Genomic DNA, 16382 nt, shown 5'->3' on the forward strand with positions numbered 1-16382 from the left:
ACAGACACCTGGGCTTAAGACTAGAATCAAAGTATCTCGTGAAGGGGTGCCCATATTTTGACCCCCTCCTCAAAAAAGAGCAGAGCAGGAGTCCTGCTGTTTTTAACCTTTTTTGAAATCGCATTGTTGTTTTTAGGTCTATAGTTTATGCACTTTGGCTGTTTTGAGTATATTTTCAATGCTTTCCACATTGCGATTAATCAATGCGATCAATTAATCAAATGCGATCAACAATGCAATTTAAAAAAATTGTTGCACAAAATTACAAAAAGTTAGCTCTGACAGCCCTTATTCAAAATCATCTCAATCATTCCAAAAGCAAGCACATTCACACATTTTCAAATACATAAAATTCCCTTTTAGGTGTGTCTATTACATTTAATAAAAAACAATGGACAGCTAACAATAACAGAAGCAAAAAATAGCTAGCTATGGAAGGCTAGCTATCGCCTATCACTAAGCTAGCTAGCGGTTATCATAAGACCATTAAATACAAATGTCATAAAAAAATACCTTCTAAAATACATATCATTAGCATGGTTCATATGTACACATGCAAATACACTCAATATGAGCCCTTGTTTGTAAAAGAAAATGTAATAATTTAAGAGCCAAAACATTTATAACGGAAAAAAAAAAAAAATTGGATGATCTTTTATTTCTGTTATAAATCTTCTCATTGACTTTGCATACAAAAGTGAGTTAGCTAGCTAGCTACTTAGCTTGGATACTCTCAAATAAATGGGACAATCTCACTCATTTAGCACTCTCTCAAAATTACCAGAAAACTCAACACAGTTTATTTAAACACGTTATCTCTAGATTCTGAAAACATAACGATGCGTACAAATCGGAAAACAGGATAATAAAAAAAAAGGAGACAGGGAGAGCTAGCTTCTCTGTTCTGTTCACGTCACGGACCAATGTACGAAAAAGAAAGGCGCGCGCCTGCAGTAATAACACTCCGAATGCCTCTACCTAGTGGAAGCGCGTATAAATGTATCTCAATTGAACACCATGGGAGGAATACAATAATAGTGGATTGGATGGCACAGAAATAAGAAACAATTATTTTTAACACACTTTAAATTATTATACTCAGTTAGGCTAAGTAACCTTTTAATTTAACAGAATGGTATTACAACCATTGCAATTCCACATGTGGAAACATTGCTACTGCAATAGATTCACACCACCTTTTCACATGTGAAGAGAATAACACCATTTCACCCCCTCATGTGAACTTGCAAGTGAGATTTACACATGTGGACTTTTCTTACATGTGAAACTGCAAATGTGATTGTCACATGTTAATGTTTTTCACATGTGAACTTGCAATTCCATATATGAGGTGAAAAGGTGGCGTAACTCTAAACTTTATACATGTGAAAATATGGTTTCACATGTGAAATTTAAGCTCAATGTGAAAATAGCCATTTCACATGTGAAAACGTGATTTTCACATATGAAAATGCAATAAATAAATAAATAGAAAATAGTAAGGTTTAATGGTTCAGCTTTAAAATGTAAAAGAGAAGGGATGACGGGAAGCACTGCAGCTAAAATCAAATGCACTAATTCTTTAATAATTGAATCTTAAGCAGATTTAAGATGGGGATATAGAAATTCAATCTACTTATTTTTCCACAGCTATGCCAATTATTTGTTAAATGTCAAGACGACTGCTAAACAGAGTTTATCTTTTTTACAGGTCAGAGAAATGGATTGTTCTTGCTGATATCAACAGTCGTGTCCAACAACTGCAGGCTGCAACAAGCCGATGAAGATGCTGACAAAGTCAAACATTGAATGTCATTCTATCAAATGAGATGAAAACAATCATTAAAGACTGTAATTAACTTTGTATTAATTTGGTAAATCAATGAGACAGCATGAGGCTTTCTACTTTGCATGACAAAGTCATCTGGCCGAGCGGGCTTTGATTTACCATTTCACTAAGTTTGCAGCAACGTTGTCAATAATTAATGCAAGGACAGAGAGTCTGCTGGATAATCAGAAGCAGTGGCAGAAACAACAGTCACCCCTTTCTGTTTCTCTTTTTTCTCTCTCTCTCTATCTCTCTCTCTCTCTCTGCTCTCTCTCTCTCTCTCTCTCTCTCTCTCTCTCTCTCTCTCTCTCTCTCTCTCTCTGTCTGTCTGTCTCTCTCACACTCTCTCGTTCTCACTCTCTTTCTGTTTCTCTCTCTCACACTCTCTCTGTTGCTCTCGGTTCCTCTCTCTCGCTCTCGCTCTCTCTCTGTTTCTCTCTCTCTCCCACTCTCTCTCTCTCTGGTTAGTAAATAAGGTGACTTGAGCACCCTGTGCTCACACACTCTCAGTTTTCAGGGGTGGTGTGTGAAAATCACACCGTGCTCCATTCCAGCTGAAAATAACACCATCTGACATTGTTTTGAGAGCAATAATGTAATGATGTTGGGTCTCTTCATGTTCATGAAAAAAGCTGATTCCGAGTGTTCGTTTGGTGCATGAAAAGGCGTCAGTTGGTTTTCCTTCTATCCATGAGAAAGAAAGCAGAGTTGTTGTTGAGGATCCTTTTGTTTTGGTACTTCTAATCTTCACAACTCAGACCAGATAATTCTGAAAAGAAAAAGGTTATGATGACGGAGTGGAGCAGAAAGTCTAACAGACAGAGGCCTGTCTCCTGCAGAAGGTGATCAGATAGAGGACCGGAGAGGGGAATCCGAGGAAGAAAGCAGAAGGTGTTTCAATGCTTTTGGATAATGTTTCGGTACATGAGGGAGACTACTGTTACGGTCTTCCTATACAGTTCAATAGTTATTCAAAAACATTGTAGCCTATCCACAAGATTCTTCGATATCTAAAGTAGACATGTACACTACCGGTCAAAAGTTTTAGAACATCTACTCATTCAAGGGTTTTTCTTTATTTTTACTATTTTCTACATTGTAGAATAATAGTGAAGACATCAAAACTATGAAATAACACTTATGGAATCATGTAGTAACCAAAAAAAGTGTTAAACAAATCAAAATATATTATAAATTTGAGATTATTCAAATAGCCACCCTATGCCTTGATGACAGCTTTGCACACTCTTGGCATTCTCTCAACCAGCTTCATGAGGTAGTCACCTGGAATGCATTTCAATTAACAGGTGTGCCTTGTTGAAAGTTAATTTGTAGAATTTATTTCCTTCTTAATGCATTTGAGCCAATCAGTTGTGTTGTGACAAGGTAGGGGGGTATACAGAAGATAGCCCTATTTGGTAAAAGACCAAGTCCATATTATGCCAAGAACAGCTCAAATGCGCAAAGAAAAACGACAGTCCATCATTACTTTAAGATATGAAGGTCAGTCAATATGGAACATTTCAAGAACTTTGAACGTTTCTTCAAGTGCAGTCGCAAAAACCATCAAGCGCTATAATGAAACTGGATCTCATGATGACCGCCACAGGAATGGAAGACCCAGAGTTACCTCTGCTGCAGAGGAGATGTTCATTAGAGTTACCAGCCTCAGAAATTGGAGCCCAAATAAATGCTTCACAGAGTTCAAGTCACAGACACATCTCCAAAAATCAACTGTTCAGAGGGGACTGTGTGAATCAGGCCTTCATGGTCGAATTGCTGCAAAGAAACCACTACTAACCACTACTTGGGTCAAGAAACATGAGCAATGGACATCAGACCGGTGGAAATCTGTCTTTTGGTCTGGAGTCCAAATTGGAGATTTTTGGTTCCAACCACCAAGTCTTTGTGAGATGCGGTGTGGGTGAACGGATTATCTCCGCATGTGTAGTTCCCACCGTAAAGCATTGAGGAGGAGGTGTTATCGTGTGGGGGTGCTTTGCTTCCAGGTAAGGGGGGGGGGGGGGGGAATAATCTCAGCAAAAAAAGAAACGTCCCCTTTTCAGGACCCTGTCTTTCAAAGATAATTCGTGAAAATCCAAATAACTTCACAGATCTTCATTGGAAAGGGTTTAAACACTGTTTCCCATGCTTGTTCAATGAACCACAAACAGTTAATGAACATGCACCTGTGGAACGGTCGTTAAGACACTAACAGCTTACAGACGGTAGGCAAAAAAATCAATTGGTAGCTGATTAGTATTCTGTTGTATCGAAAATGTATTCGACAATCTGCAATGTTTGAATTTCCAACTTTAATTACTGAAAAAGTAATTACATTATTGCTAGCAGCTAGCAGTTTAAAAATAGCAGTATTTCGACACCGTGTATAGCTTCATTAAATGTTAGGCTTAACCTGAGAAATAGGCCTACCAATAAACATTCATCCATTAGCTAAAGCAAAGCTAAGCCCTGGCACCATAGAAAGCCTATCATCGACATGTTGCAATTTCAGCATCATGGACAGCGATTGGTAGTCTACTTTGTGAGTGGCTGTCTGTCTGACACATTCTGCCTGACCACATTCTGCCTGACCACATTCTGCCTGACCACATTCTGCCTGACCATATTCTGCCTGACCACATTCTGCCTGACCATATTCTGCCTGACCACATTCTGCCTGACCACATTCTGCCTGACCACATTCTGCCTGACCAGATTCTGCCTGACACATTCGATTATTATCAGAAACTGCGTTACGCCAGTGGTGTGTGTGTGTGTGTGTGTGTGTGTGTGTGTGTATGGCAGGATGCTGCCCACTGGCCAACTCTTTAAACCTCTGAGTGGACAGAGATGGTTGCCCTCATCCATAGGGATGAAAAACCAATAAAACGAAATAATCACTACTGCTAGCCTTTACCCCTTCTTATGGGGATTCTGGAGGGTTTTGGTTGATTCAATTCTGCCTTGTGATTTTCGGATTAAAGCTTTAAGAATTATTAATGCAGCAATAATTCAATAATTCCTTGACACCCAGTGCCTTCAGAAAGTATTCATACCCTTAGCTTATGTAACATTTTGTTGTGTTACAGCCTGAATTCAAAATGGATTAAATATGTTTGACCCATCTACACACAATACCACGTAATGACAAAGTGAAAACATGTTTTTAGAAATGTTTGCAAATGTATTGAATGTACAGAAATATCTAGTTTACATAAGTATTCACACCCCTGAATCACCTTTGGCAGTGATTACAGATGTGAGTCTTTGCACAGCTCTGTCAAGTTGGTTGTTGACCATTGCTAGACATTGTCTGCTGGAAAGGTTATTGTCCTGCTGAAAGGTGAATTTTTCTCCCAGTGTCTGTTGGAAAGCAGACTGAACCAGGTTTTCCTCTAGGACTTTGCCTGTGCTTAGCTCTATTACGTTTATTTTTATCCTAAAAAACTCCCCAGTCCTTGCTGATTACAAGCATACCCATAACATGATGCAGCCACCACTATGCTTAACAATATGAAGAATGGTACTCAGTGATGTGTTGGACTTGCCCATTTTGGCAGTTTTACTTTAGTGCCTTATTGCAAACAGGAGGCATGTTTTGGAATATTTGTATTCTGTACAGGCTTCCTTCTTTTCACTCTCATTTAGGTTAGTATTGTGGAGTAACTACAATGTTGTTGATCCATCCTTAGTTTTCTCCTATCACAGCCATTAAACGCTGTAACTATTTCAAAAAGTCACCATTGGCCTCATGGTGAAATCCTTGAGCAGTTTCCTTCCTCTTCGGTAACTAAGTTAGGAAGGATGCCTGCATCTTTGTAGTGACTGGGTGTATTGATACACCATTCAAAGTGTAATTAATAACTTCACCATGCTCAAAGGGATATTCAATGTCTGCTTTTTTTTTTATAGGTGCCCTTCTTTGCGAGTCATTAGAAACCCTCCCTGGTCTTTGTAGTTCAATCTGTGTTTGAAATTCACTCCTCGACTGAGGGACCTTTCAGATAATTGTATGTGTTGGGTACAGAGATGAGGTAGTCATAAAAAAATCATGTTAATCAATATTATTGCACACATAGTGAGTCCATGCAACTTGTTATGTGACTTGTTAAGCACATTTTTACTCCAGAACTTATTTAGGCTTGCCATAAAAAAGGGGTTGGATATTTCAGCTTTTCATTTTTTATTAATTAGCAAAAATTTCTACAAACATAATTCCACTTTTACATTACTGGGTATTGTGTGTAGGCCAGTGACACAACATCTCAAGTCAAAGGATGTGAATACTTTCTGTAGGAACTGTATATGTAGGTATTTGGAGCAAATTACATTATATCTGCTGTCATTGGAATAACAGATCACATTCATCATTGACTCGACGCAGTTCAGACAAGTTATGGCATTTTTAGAGTCAGTGGGTCACGTTCATGTCAAATGATTTAAGGATGAAGGCTGCAGATGCAAATCTCAATAATACATGTACAGAGGATCTTAGAACTCATAATACAAATAATCAAATGGTTGTAGACGTTTTTGCCGTTTACCTACAGTCAATTGTTCCCTGTAAAAAAAGAAATGTGGTAAGGGGGGTTGAGACAGGGGACAATTATATTTTTGATACTACACAATTGCCTGCAAATCTGTGAATACATGAAAAGATGGATCACTTAAAAACTCAGAAAATATTATTTGACTTTTCTTGATTCTAAAAGGTTTGATTCCAGAAATTATGTAGCATTTGGCCTAGACTCAAAAACTACTAAAACTACTATTTGCAGTGGGCTTTAATACCAGGAAATAAAAGTAAGGATCTTGTCCTCCGAGTGGCGCAGTGGTCTAAGGCATTGCATTGCATCGCAGTGCTAGCTGTGCCACTAGAGATCCTGGTTCGAATCTGTTGTAGCTGGCCGCGACCGGGAGACCCATGGGGTGGTGCACAATTGGCCCAGGGTAGGGGAGGGATGTAGCTCAGTTGGTAGAGCATGGCATTTGCAACGCCAGGGTTGTGGGTTTGATTCCAGTATTTAAAAAAAAATGTATGCACTCACTAACTGTAAGTCGCTCTGGATAAGAGTGTCTGCTAAATGACTTAAATGTAAATACAGAGGGACATAATGAGGCTATGCTTGAGGCAGAGAGGCTTGCAGCCTGCATAACAGGGTGCTTTTAGGTTAACTGCCTGCTGAGAGAGGACAGCGGATAAGATAATGTCGGTGTCCTGCTTGCAACCAAAGTCTTTCAAGATACACTACCGGTCAAACGTTTGGGGTCATTTAGAAATGTCCTTGTTTTCCATAAAAACATAAAATGAAATGAGTTTGAATAGGAAATATAGCAAAATGCATTGGAAATGTAGTCATTGACAAGGTTAGAAATAATGATTTTTAATTGAAATAATAATTGTATCCTTCAAACTTTGCTTTCGTTAAAAAAGTATCCATTTGCAGCAATTACAGCCTTTCAGACCTTTGGCATTCTAGTTGTCATTTTGTTAAGGTAATCTGAAGAGATTTCACCCCATGCTTCCTGAAGCACCTCCCACAAGTTGGATTGCCTTGATGGGCACTTCTTACGTACCATACGGTCAAGCTGCTCCCACAACAGCTCAATAGGGTTGAGATCCGTTGACTGTGCTGGCCACTCCATTATAGACAGAATACCAGCTGACTGCTTCTTCCCTAAATAGTTATTGCATAGTTTGGAGCTGTGCTTTGTGTCATTGTCCTGTTGTAGGAGGAAATTGTCTACAATCAAGCGCCGTCCACAGGGTATGGCATGGCGTTGCAAAATGGAGTGATAGCCTTCCTTCTTCAAGATACATTTTACCCTGTACAAATCTCCCAATTTTTCATTTGGTCTGCGTCTCACAAATGTTATTCTTTGTGATCCGGACACCTCAAACTTAAATTTGTCTGTCCACAACACTTTTTTCCAATCTTCCTCTGTCTAGTGTTTGTGTTCTTTTGCCCATTTTAATATTTTGATATGGCTTTTTCTTTGCAACTCTGCCTAGAAGGTCAGTATCCCGGAGTCGCCTCTTCACTGTTGACGTTGAGACGTGTGTTTTTTTGCGGGTACTATTTAATGAAGCTGCCAGTTGAGGACCTGTGAGGCGTCTGTTTCTCAAACTAGACGCTCTAATGTATTTGTCCTCTTGCTCAGTTGTGCACCGGGGCCTCCCACTCCTCTTTCTATTCTGGTTATAGCCAGTTTGCGCTGTTCTGTGAAGGGAGTACTACACAGCGTTGTACGAGATCTTCAGTTTCTTGGCAATTTATCGCAAGGAATAACCTTCATTTCTCAGAACAAGAATAGACTGACGAGTTTCAGAAGAAAGTTATTTGTTTCTGGCCATTTGGAGCCTGTAATCGAACCCACAATTGCTGATGCTCCAGATACTCAACTAGTCTCAAGAAGGCCAGTCTTATTGCTTCTTTAATCAGCACAACAGTTTTCAGCTGTGCTAAAATAATTGCAAAAGGGTTTTCTAATGATCAATTAGCCTTTTAAAATGATAAACTTGGATGATCAAACACAACGTGCCATTGGAACACAGGACTGATGGTTGCTGATAATGGGCCTTGTACGCCCATGTAGATATTCCATTAAAAATCAGCCGTTACGATAGCCCTTTACAACATTAACAATGTCTACACTGTATTTCTGATCAATTTAATGTTATTTTAATGGACAAATAATTTGCTTTTCTTTAGAAAACAAGAATATTTCTAAGTGACCCAAACTTTTGAACAGTAGTGTATATATATACTTTTTTTAATGAACCATTGAATTTGGCCTTACTGCTATTAGCCTGTAGAAACGCATTGAATAACACATTCATACATTGCAAAACAGAATATCTGAAATGTCTGAAAAGTAAAAACAAAATGTGAAAAAAGTCAAGGGGTCTGAATACTTTCTGAATGCACTGTATGTTTTGAAATGTCTGTCTTATAACTGAGAGTTACAGTTGAAGTCGGAAGTTTACATACACTTAGGTTGGAGTCATTAAAACTTGTTTTTTAACCACTCCACAAATGTCTTGTTAACAAACTATAGTTTTGGCATGTCGGTTAGGACATCTACTTTGTGCATAACACAAGTAATGTTTCCAACAATAGTTTACAGACAGATTATTTCACTTATAATTTACTGTATCACAATTCCAGTGGGTCAGAAGTTTACATACACTAAGTTGACTGTGCCTTTAAACAGCTTGGAAAATTCCAGAAAATTATGTCATGGCTTTACAAGCTTCTGATAGGCTATTTGACATTATTTTAGTCAATTGGAGGTGTACCTGTGGATGTATTTCAAGACCTACTTTCAAACTCATGGCCTCTTTGCTTGACATCATGGGAAAATCAAAAGAAATCAGCCAAGACCTCAAAATAAAAATTGTAGACCTCCACAAGTCTAGTTCATCCTTGGGAGCAATTTCCAAATGCCTGAAGGTACCACGTTCATCTGTGCAAACAATAGTACGCAAGTATAAACACCATGGGACCACGCTGCCGTCATACCGCTCCAGAAGGAGACGCGTTCTGTCTCCTAGAGATGAACGTACTTTGGTGCGAAAAGTGCAAATCAATTCCAGAACAACAGCAAAGGACATTGTGAAGATGCTGGAGGAAACAGGTACAAAAGTATCTATGAAAAGAAAAGGAAAGCCACACACTGTAGGAGCTCAGATGCAATAAATAACGCTCTACAACCAGTGCCTCATCCGCTTCCAGTGCCCGTTTTTTATCCAATGAGAGACTGGGCCGACGGAAGCGCGGAGGTGGCCGCGGTCACGTGTACCGACGAGATGCCGTACACGACGGGGTAAGAAGAAACGACAACCAGAGGCAGAGGGGGCCGTTCACACGGTCCCAGAACCCACGGGACTGAGTGTCTTTAATTTATCAAGCAAGATATTGAGTCCTGCCCATGTCTCCTTACTTAATAAAGGGTTATCTTTTGTGCCTACAACTCAGTGCAACGATTTCGATGTTAATGTAGACATGTTTAAGTTTTTTTGAAACATCTGTTTAAAGGAATACTTCAGCTCCCCTAATCATGATATTTCAACTGAACATGTAGGTGGCTCACCTGCACATACTCCAACACTTTCAGAAGTAAGAGTTATTTTGTACCTCCAGCGAATCGCAATCACTCTATTGAGACGTATTGCAGACTCGTTGAAAAAGATGTTGGTAATCTCCTTAAGAACAAACAGAAGTACATATCTTTTCAAAATTTACCCAAGGATGAAAAACAAGCTTTGCTTGATTTACAATCCGATACGTCAGTTCTTACCCGCCCTGCTGATAAGGGTGGGTCAGTTGTACTCATGGATAGGACAGTTTATGTAAATGAGTGTCACAGACAACTGCTTGACAACACCTTTTACAAGAAACTCAGAAGTGACCCCACTTCCCAATTTCAGAACACTATCTGTTCTGTCCTAGATGGGTATTTAAGTTCTGGTCAAATCACCAAAAAAGAACAAGATTTTTTGGCTATTCAACACCCTAAAATTGCCGAAATTACACAAGAATGTTACAAAACCTCCAGGGCACCCTATTGTAGCAGGCATTGATGCAGTAACAGCCCCTTTATCGACCTATGTTGACTCTTTTATTAGACCTCTCGCAGAACAGCTCCCCTCCTTTGTAAAGGACACCAGCAGTATGATCTCTATTGTTGAATCTCTTGATCCTCTCCCTGATAATACCTTGTTAGTTACTTTTGATGTTGAGTCGTTATACACTAATATTCCACACGAGAGCGGTATTGAAGCCATGGAACATTTTCTTCTGCAACGTGACCCTAATGAACTACCTTCCAGTGCATGCATTATAACATTGGCTGAAATAGTACTCACACACAACTACTTTATGTTTCTAAGTGATTTCTTTATTCAGATGAAGGGTACTGCTATGGGATCCCCTATGGCTCCTAACTATGCTAATTTGTATGTGGGTTACATTGAGAAACAGTCAATTTTCAATCCTCTAAAAAATGTTTTCTTGCCTAACATTATTATTTGGAAACGGTACATTGATGATATTTTTGTTCTATGGAGGGGTGATTCTAAACAGCTCCAGGCATTCCGTGCTTTTCTTAACTCTTGTTCTGAGCACCTGAGATTTACTATGCAATCCGACACACGTCAAATCAGTTTCCTTGATCTTCTGATTTTGAGTGAGGATCATGTTCTATACACTGATCTTTACAGGAAACTTACTGAATGTAACAGTTTGTTGAGGGCTGATAGCTGTCACCCACTTCCCTTGAAAAACAGTTTGCCTTACAGCCAATTCTGTCGAATCAAAAGAATTTGTAAAAAACAATCAGATTTCGACCGTAATATGGCTGAGACGCAAAGAATATTCAAGGAGAGGGGGTACAAAAATGGTCAGATTAATACTGCCATTGAGAAAATTCAAAACAAATCGAGACCTGATCTCTTTCAAGGACAGTCTCGTAAAAATAATCATTCTTGCGTTCTAACAACACGCTATTCAAAGTGCTCTGAACAAATTAAGGGAATCGTTCACAAACATTGGCACATTCTAAGATCCGATGACAGTATTGGTAATGTGTTTTCAGGCCCTCCCTTGGTTGTATTCTCGCGGGGCAGAAATCTCAGAGATCAATTGGTAAACTCTGATTTACCACCCCTAAATATCCCTGCACAACGTCTATTTGCGCATCTACCGGATGGAAACTACAAGTGTAACGGCTGCACTCAATGCAAAAGCACTTACAAATGTAGATCCTTCAAACACCCCCAAACAGGGAAACAGATCCCAATCAAAGGTGTTATTACGTGCTCCACTAAGGCAGTTATTTATCTTATAACTTTTCCTTGTGGTAAAAATAGATGGCATCATGAGGAAGGAAAATTTTGTGGATATATTGAAGCAACATCTCAAGACATCAGTCAGGAAGCTAAAGCTTGGTCGCAAATGGGTCTTCCAAATGGACAATGACCCCAAGCATTCTTCCAAAGTTGTGGCAAAATGGCTTAAGGACAACAAAGTCAAGGTATTGGAGTGGCCATCACAAAGCCCTGACCTCAATCCTATAGAACATTTGTGGGCAGAACTGAAAAAGCGTGTGCGAGCAAGGAGGCCTACAAACATGATACACCAGCTCTGTCAGGAGGAATGGGCCAAAATTCACCCAACTTATTGTGGGAAGCTTGTGGAAGGCTGCCCGAAACGTTTGACCCAAGTTAAACAATTTAAAGGCAATGCTACCAAATACTAATTTAGTGTATGTAAACTTCTGACCCACTGGGAATGTGATGTAAGAAATAAAAGCTGAAATAAATCATTTTCTCTACTATTATTCTGACATTTCACATTCTTAAAATAAAGTGGTGATCCTAACTGACCTAAGACAGGGAATCTTTACTAGGATTAAATGTCAGGAATTGCGAAAAACTGAGTTTAAATATATTTGGCTAAGGTGTATGTAAACTTCCGACTTCAACTGTATGTTCTACATCAATGTCCATGCTATCTTTTCATAGCGGTGAAGGAGAGTGAAGCCTCCTCACACGAACGACGGATGAACTTCATGTGACTTTTCCCACCCTTCCTTACCTTGCACCCTGTGATGTTTTCAGACGAGTTCAAGGGAAAGTGACGAGCAGATCAAACAGAAAGCACTTACTTGACACTTCTGAGGATATAGCAAGCATCGCCAAATTCCTTGCAGTGGCACAATTTTATGGTTCAGTTAATTGTTATTGCAGGGATGCCCGTTTTATTGGTAACACCTTTATTGATTTACACATTCCACTCTGTCTGACACAACTCATCAGGTTTCTATCACATCCATGTCTTCTGCAGCACTATCTGTCTGTGCAGAGAGTGATTGATTGCCACCAGCTGCATTTACAATCTCCCGGTTAACTGGTCCAGACTGTCTCTATCCCTGAGACCTGTACACCATCACCAACAACTCAGTGTTGTCTCAGGTAACTTCAGATGCCTGTTTTGTATTACAGTTCATAGTCTCGGAGTTCAAGGTTTACAGTTTTTCTCGATTGCTAAGACACATTTCTTGAAAGCTGCTCTCCTTTTCTCTTAACTGTAAACACAAAACCCAATTTTCAAGCGACATTCACAAAACCTCAGACTCTTCTTGCAAAACCAAACTTTCACCTCAAAACAGTTCAATCTGTGCTCAAAACTGAACTATGTTGTCAAATCGTGCCCCGAGTCAATCAAAATAAAAAACACTACTGAACAGTCACTAAACACTACGTAGAAAAATAGAAAACACAATGCTCAGTACATGAAGCTGGAGAAATAAACGTTTATTGTTCACTGTAGGCTAAATGCATGTTGCAAAACAAAAAAAAACTGTGCATTTAGCACTTGTACAAAAAGACAAAACAGAAATATTGTGCATTTACATGTAGCACTTGTAAAAACAAACAGAAATCTTATGCGTTTGCCACTTGTGTACAGTAAGCCCATGTAAAAATAAAGTACAAAAATATACAAATAAGTGCATTACTCAGCCACAGCATCATGTCTCCGTACTGGGTCAGGCCACAGGACTTCATCCACATCATAGGCCACATTTTGTCTGGCCAGGCAACGGGGGAAAAAAACCCTGGCATGCCGTATCCAGGCTTGGCATGCCTCCACACCTATGTCACCACAGGCAAGTCCCATGGCTTGCAGGAGATTTACCCTGGTGTAAGGTTGGCGTTCATATACCTTCCACCGCCATGAGGAGAAGAATTCCTCAATGGGGTTTAGGAAAGGGGAGTACGGTGGAAGGCAAAGATTGATAAAACCTTGGTTCATATTGTACCACTCTCTAACCTGGAGGGCTCTGTGAAAACTCACATTGTCCCAAACAACAACATAGATGGGATGCTCATCCTGCTGCCCTAACAAAGCATCTCGCATGTGATTGAGGAAAATGAGGAGCTGGTGAGTGTTGTAGGGCCCCAGGTTGGCATGATGGTGGGTAGAGAGGCTGACACTGTTGATACCCTCAAAATGTAAATGGTCCTCAATGATCTTCTGCTGAATTTCGCTCAGTTTAATGGCATTGTTCTCACGGACCATATCAACAATTAGGGTCTCTTGGTGTGGGGAGAACATACCTGTCCTCCCACCCCTATGTGGCAGTCTTTCAATTCTACAAAAAGAGAACATGGAGTTACAAAAAATATACATGGAATACTAGGCCTACAAACAGTTAGACCAACCCTCCATTACAATACTACAGTACATTGGTACAGTGATGTACTGAAACATATATTCACTTACAGTATACTGTGGTACAGTATATAGTATGTCATACAGTAATTGCTGTCAACATTTACATACTGTACTATAATGTCAAAAAAAGGTAATTACCTGTTCTCTTCTCTAAATCTTCGGATTATGGTGGACACAGTGAATCTACTGATGTTTGGTTGTACCCTTTGTCCAGCCTCCCTCATGTTCATACCATGGACAAGAACATGGTCAATCACAGTAGCTCTGATTTCATCAGATATTACTGTTCTTTGTCTTCGCTGACCACCTCGACCCCCTCGACCTCCTCTCACACGAACTCACAAACCAGTGCTCTCTGAACTGGCTTACTGTATATGTTCCCTCACATCATTAGCCACAAGTGTGATCAATTTTGAGTTGTTGTGTTCAAGTGGTGATACCTGTGCTCTAATTGTGTTTGACTTTTGACACCTGTGCTCACCATTATGCAGCACGGGTGCATCACAATGAAAATGTGTTGGCAAGTTGTGTCTAAACAGGTGAAAAGTGCTTATGGTTTTGCCAAAAGAGTGATTGATTCAATCAGTGGGTTCAGGCAACTGAGCATTTGGTTCAGACAATAGGGTTTAGAGTTTTAGCAATTGAGAAAAACTGTAACTGTAAGTATGCTGTGCTGCAATTGCAGAAGTTGAAGCACTTTTTCATGAAGGCAATGCTCCTGAAAGTGTGATTATGAATGTAAAGGTATTTCTCTCCTTTTCTCTTTTCTCTCCACACACACACACACACACACACACACACACACACACACACACACACACACACACACACACACACACACACACACACACACACACACACACACACACATACACACACACACACACACACAGATCGCATAGAATGTTATACAGCACCTTTTGTTCTTTTGAGCTTTCTTCTTGTCCATGATGACAGGTACACAGTTGGTGAGCTCTGTCCAGTCGGCATGCAAACCACAGCTCCAGCCTGTAGAGAACCGAGAGAACAGCCAGGATTCGTCTTTGCCTGGTCGGTGGCATGTACATTTCTTCTGCCCTGATATACAGTCGCATGGCTGCTCCAAACGAATATTCCTAACTAAGTGCCTTCCAAACGTGGTTCCCCCAGTCTTTTGAATGTGTAAAAACACTATCACATCGTCTCCTTTGATGTTGAAATCCACGTGCCGCTGAAGGTCTCGTTCAGTAAAGTTGAATTTTGAAGGCAATTTCGGTGGACTGTCATCCTCCAGTTCTGTGTAAAAGTCTTCGGTTGTCCGATATTGGGTAGAAAGTAGACTGACTCCTCTCATTTTTTCCCCAGTATTAAAGTGGCAAGAGTTGCTGCCAGCTGGACAGATATATTGATAGCCTATCATTACAAAAATAACAGCTAAAATAGGAACTAAGATCAGCTTTTTGGATTTCTCATCCATTATAACAAGAAGGTGTTTTCATATTAGTGTGAATTATTACACATTATCCTTTCAGTAGTTGCTCCTAGATTCATCATAATAATGCCTACGGATCTTCAAAGTGCCACATGTTGATGGACAATATTTAGAAAAAAAATGTGGCTGTCAAAAGGCGTATTCTGGTCTAAGCAGGTAGCCTACCTTTATGTTTCAACGATAGGGCATTCATATTCCTCAGCGCAGACAATTTAAAACAAGGCAGGCTTGCAAAACAACATGGCATATTTCGGTTACTTCTCCCTGTTGGTTGGCCGAACTTCACAGACCGTGCTGCATACTGACGTCTCTTGTACCTGGATTTCAAGTGGAAACGAGCCATTCAAAATGTTTCATTCTGATCCCGCAAAATGACAACTTTAGCCTACATCTCGCGAAACAGTCCCGTCTGTTTAAATTCAGCACCACAAACATGCATGTAGGCTGTAGGTTACTGGAGAAACGTCAGATTTCATCCTTATGTCCAAGGCGTGCGCAAAAAGAGGCAAGTGACTGCAGCCCCGACTACAGTGGGATGGGTCCTGAAGCTTCCTCATACATCACGCGGTTTAGTTTGGTTCAAATATTGTAGGTTACTACTTGAAGATGCTGCATTCAAGACCCGGTGTCATATGCTATCTGTCGATTTCTGTGGACACATATTGTAGGCTACCTTGGCTATAGGCTAGCACAGGAGAAAAAAGCCTCATAATCTTGTCTCGTAGAACATTCAGCTCTTGCGGATCAGTCAGCACACACAAGTGATAGACAACCGAAAGTCGATGTTCATAAAATAAGCTGTGAGAAATTGAGAACGGAATGTGAGTTTAGCGCTGGGCAA

At 40.0% G+C, this 16382-nt stretch overlaps 1 protein-coding gene across 1 annotated transcript in view; it reads right to left on the reverse strand.

The window, feature by feature from the left end:
- LOC311130076 (heparan-sulfate 6-O-sulfotransferase 3-B-like) overlaps positions 1 to 15529 on the reverse strand; it is a gene marked incomplete at its 3' end in the record, with an annotated part of 128838 nt that extends 113309 nt beyond the window's left edge. Inside the window, exon 1 of the mRNA XM_084162730.1 lies at positions 14988 to 15529. Within this exon, the coding sequence (XP_084018856.1) occupies positions 14988 to 15526 (539 nt within the window). The 5' untranslated portion in view covers positions 15527 to 15529. The remainder of the gene's footprint in view (positions 1 to 14987) is intronic.
- Between the last annotated feature and the right edge of the window lie 853 nt (positions 15530 to 16382).

Source organism: Coregonus lavaretus (genome assembly GCF_964263955.1).
Source record: "Coregonus lavaretus genome assembly, chromosome: 5".
Lineage (NCBI taxonomy): Eukaryota > Metazoa > Chordata > Actinopteri > Salmoniformes > Salmonidae > Coregonus > Coregonus lavaretus.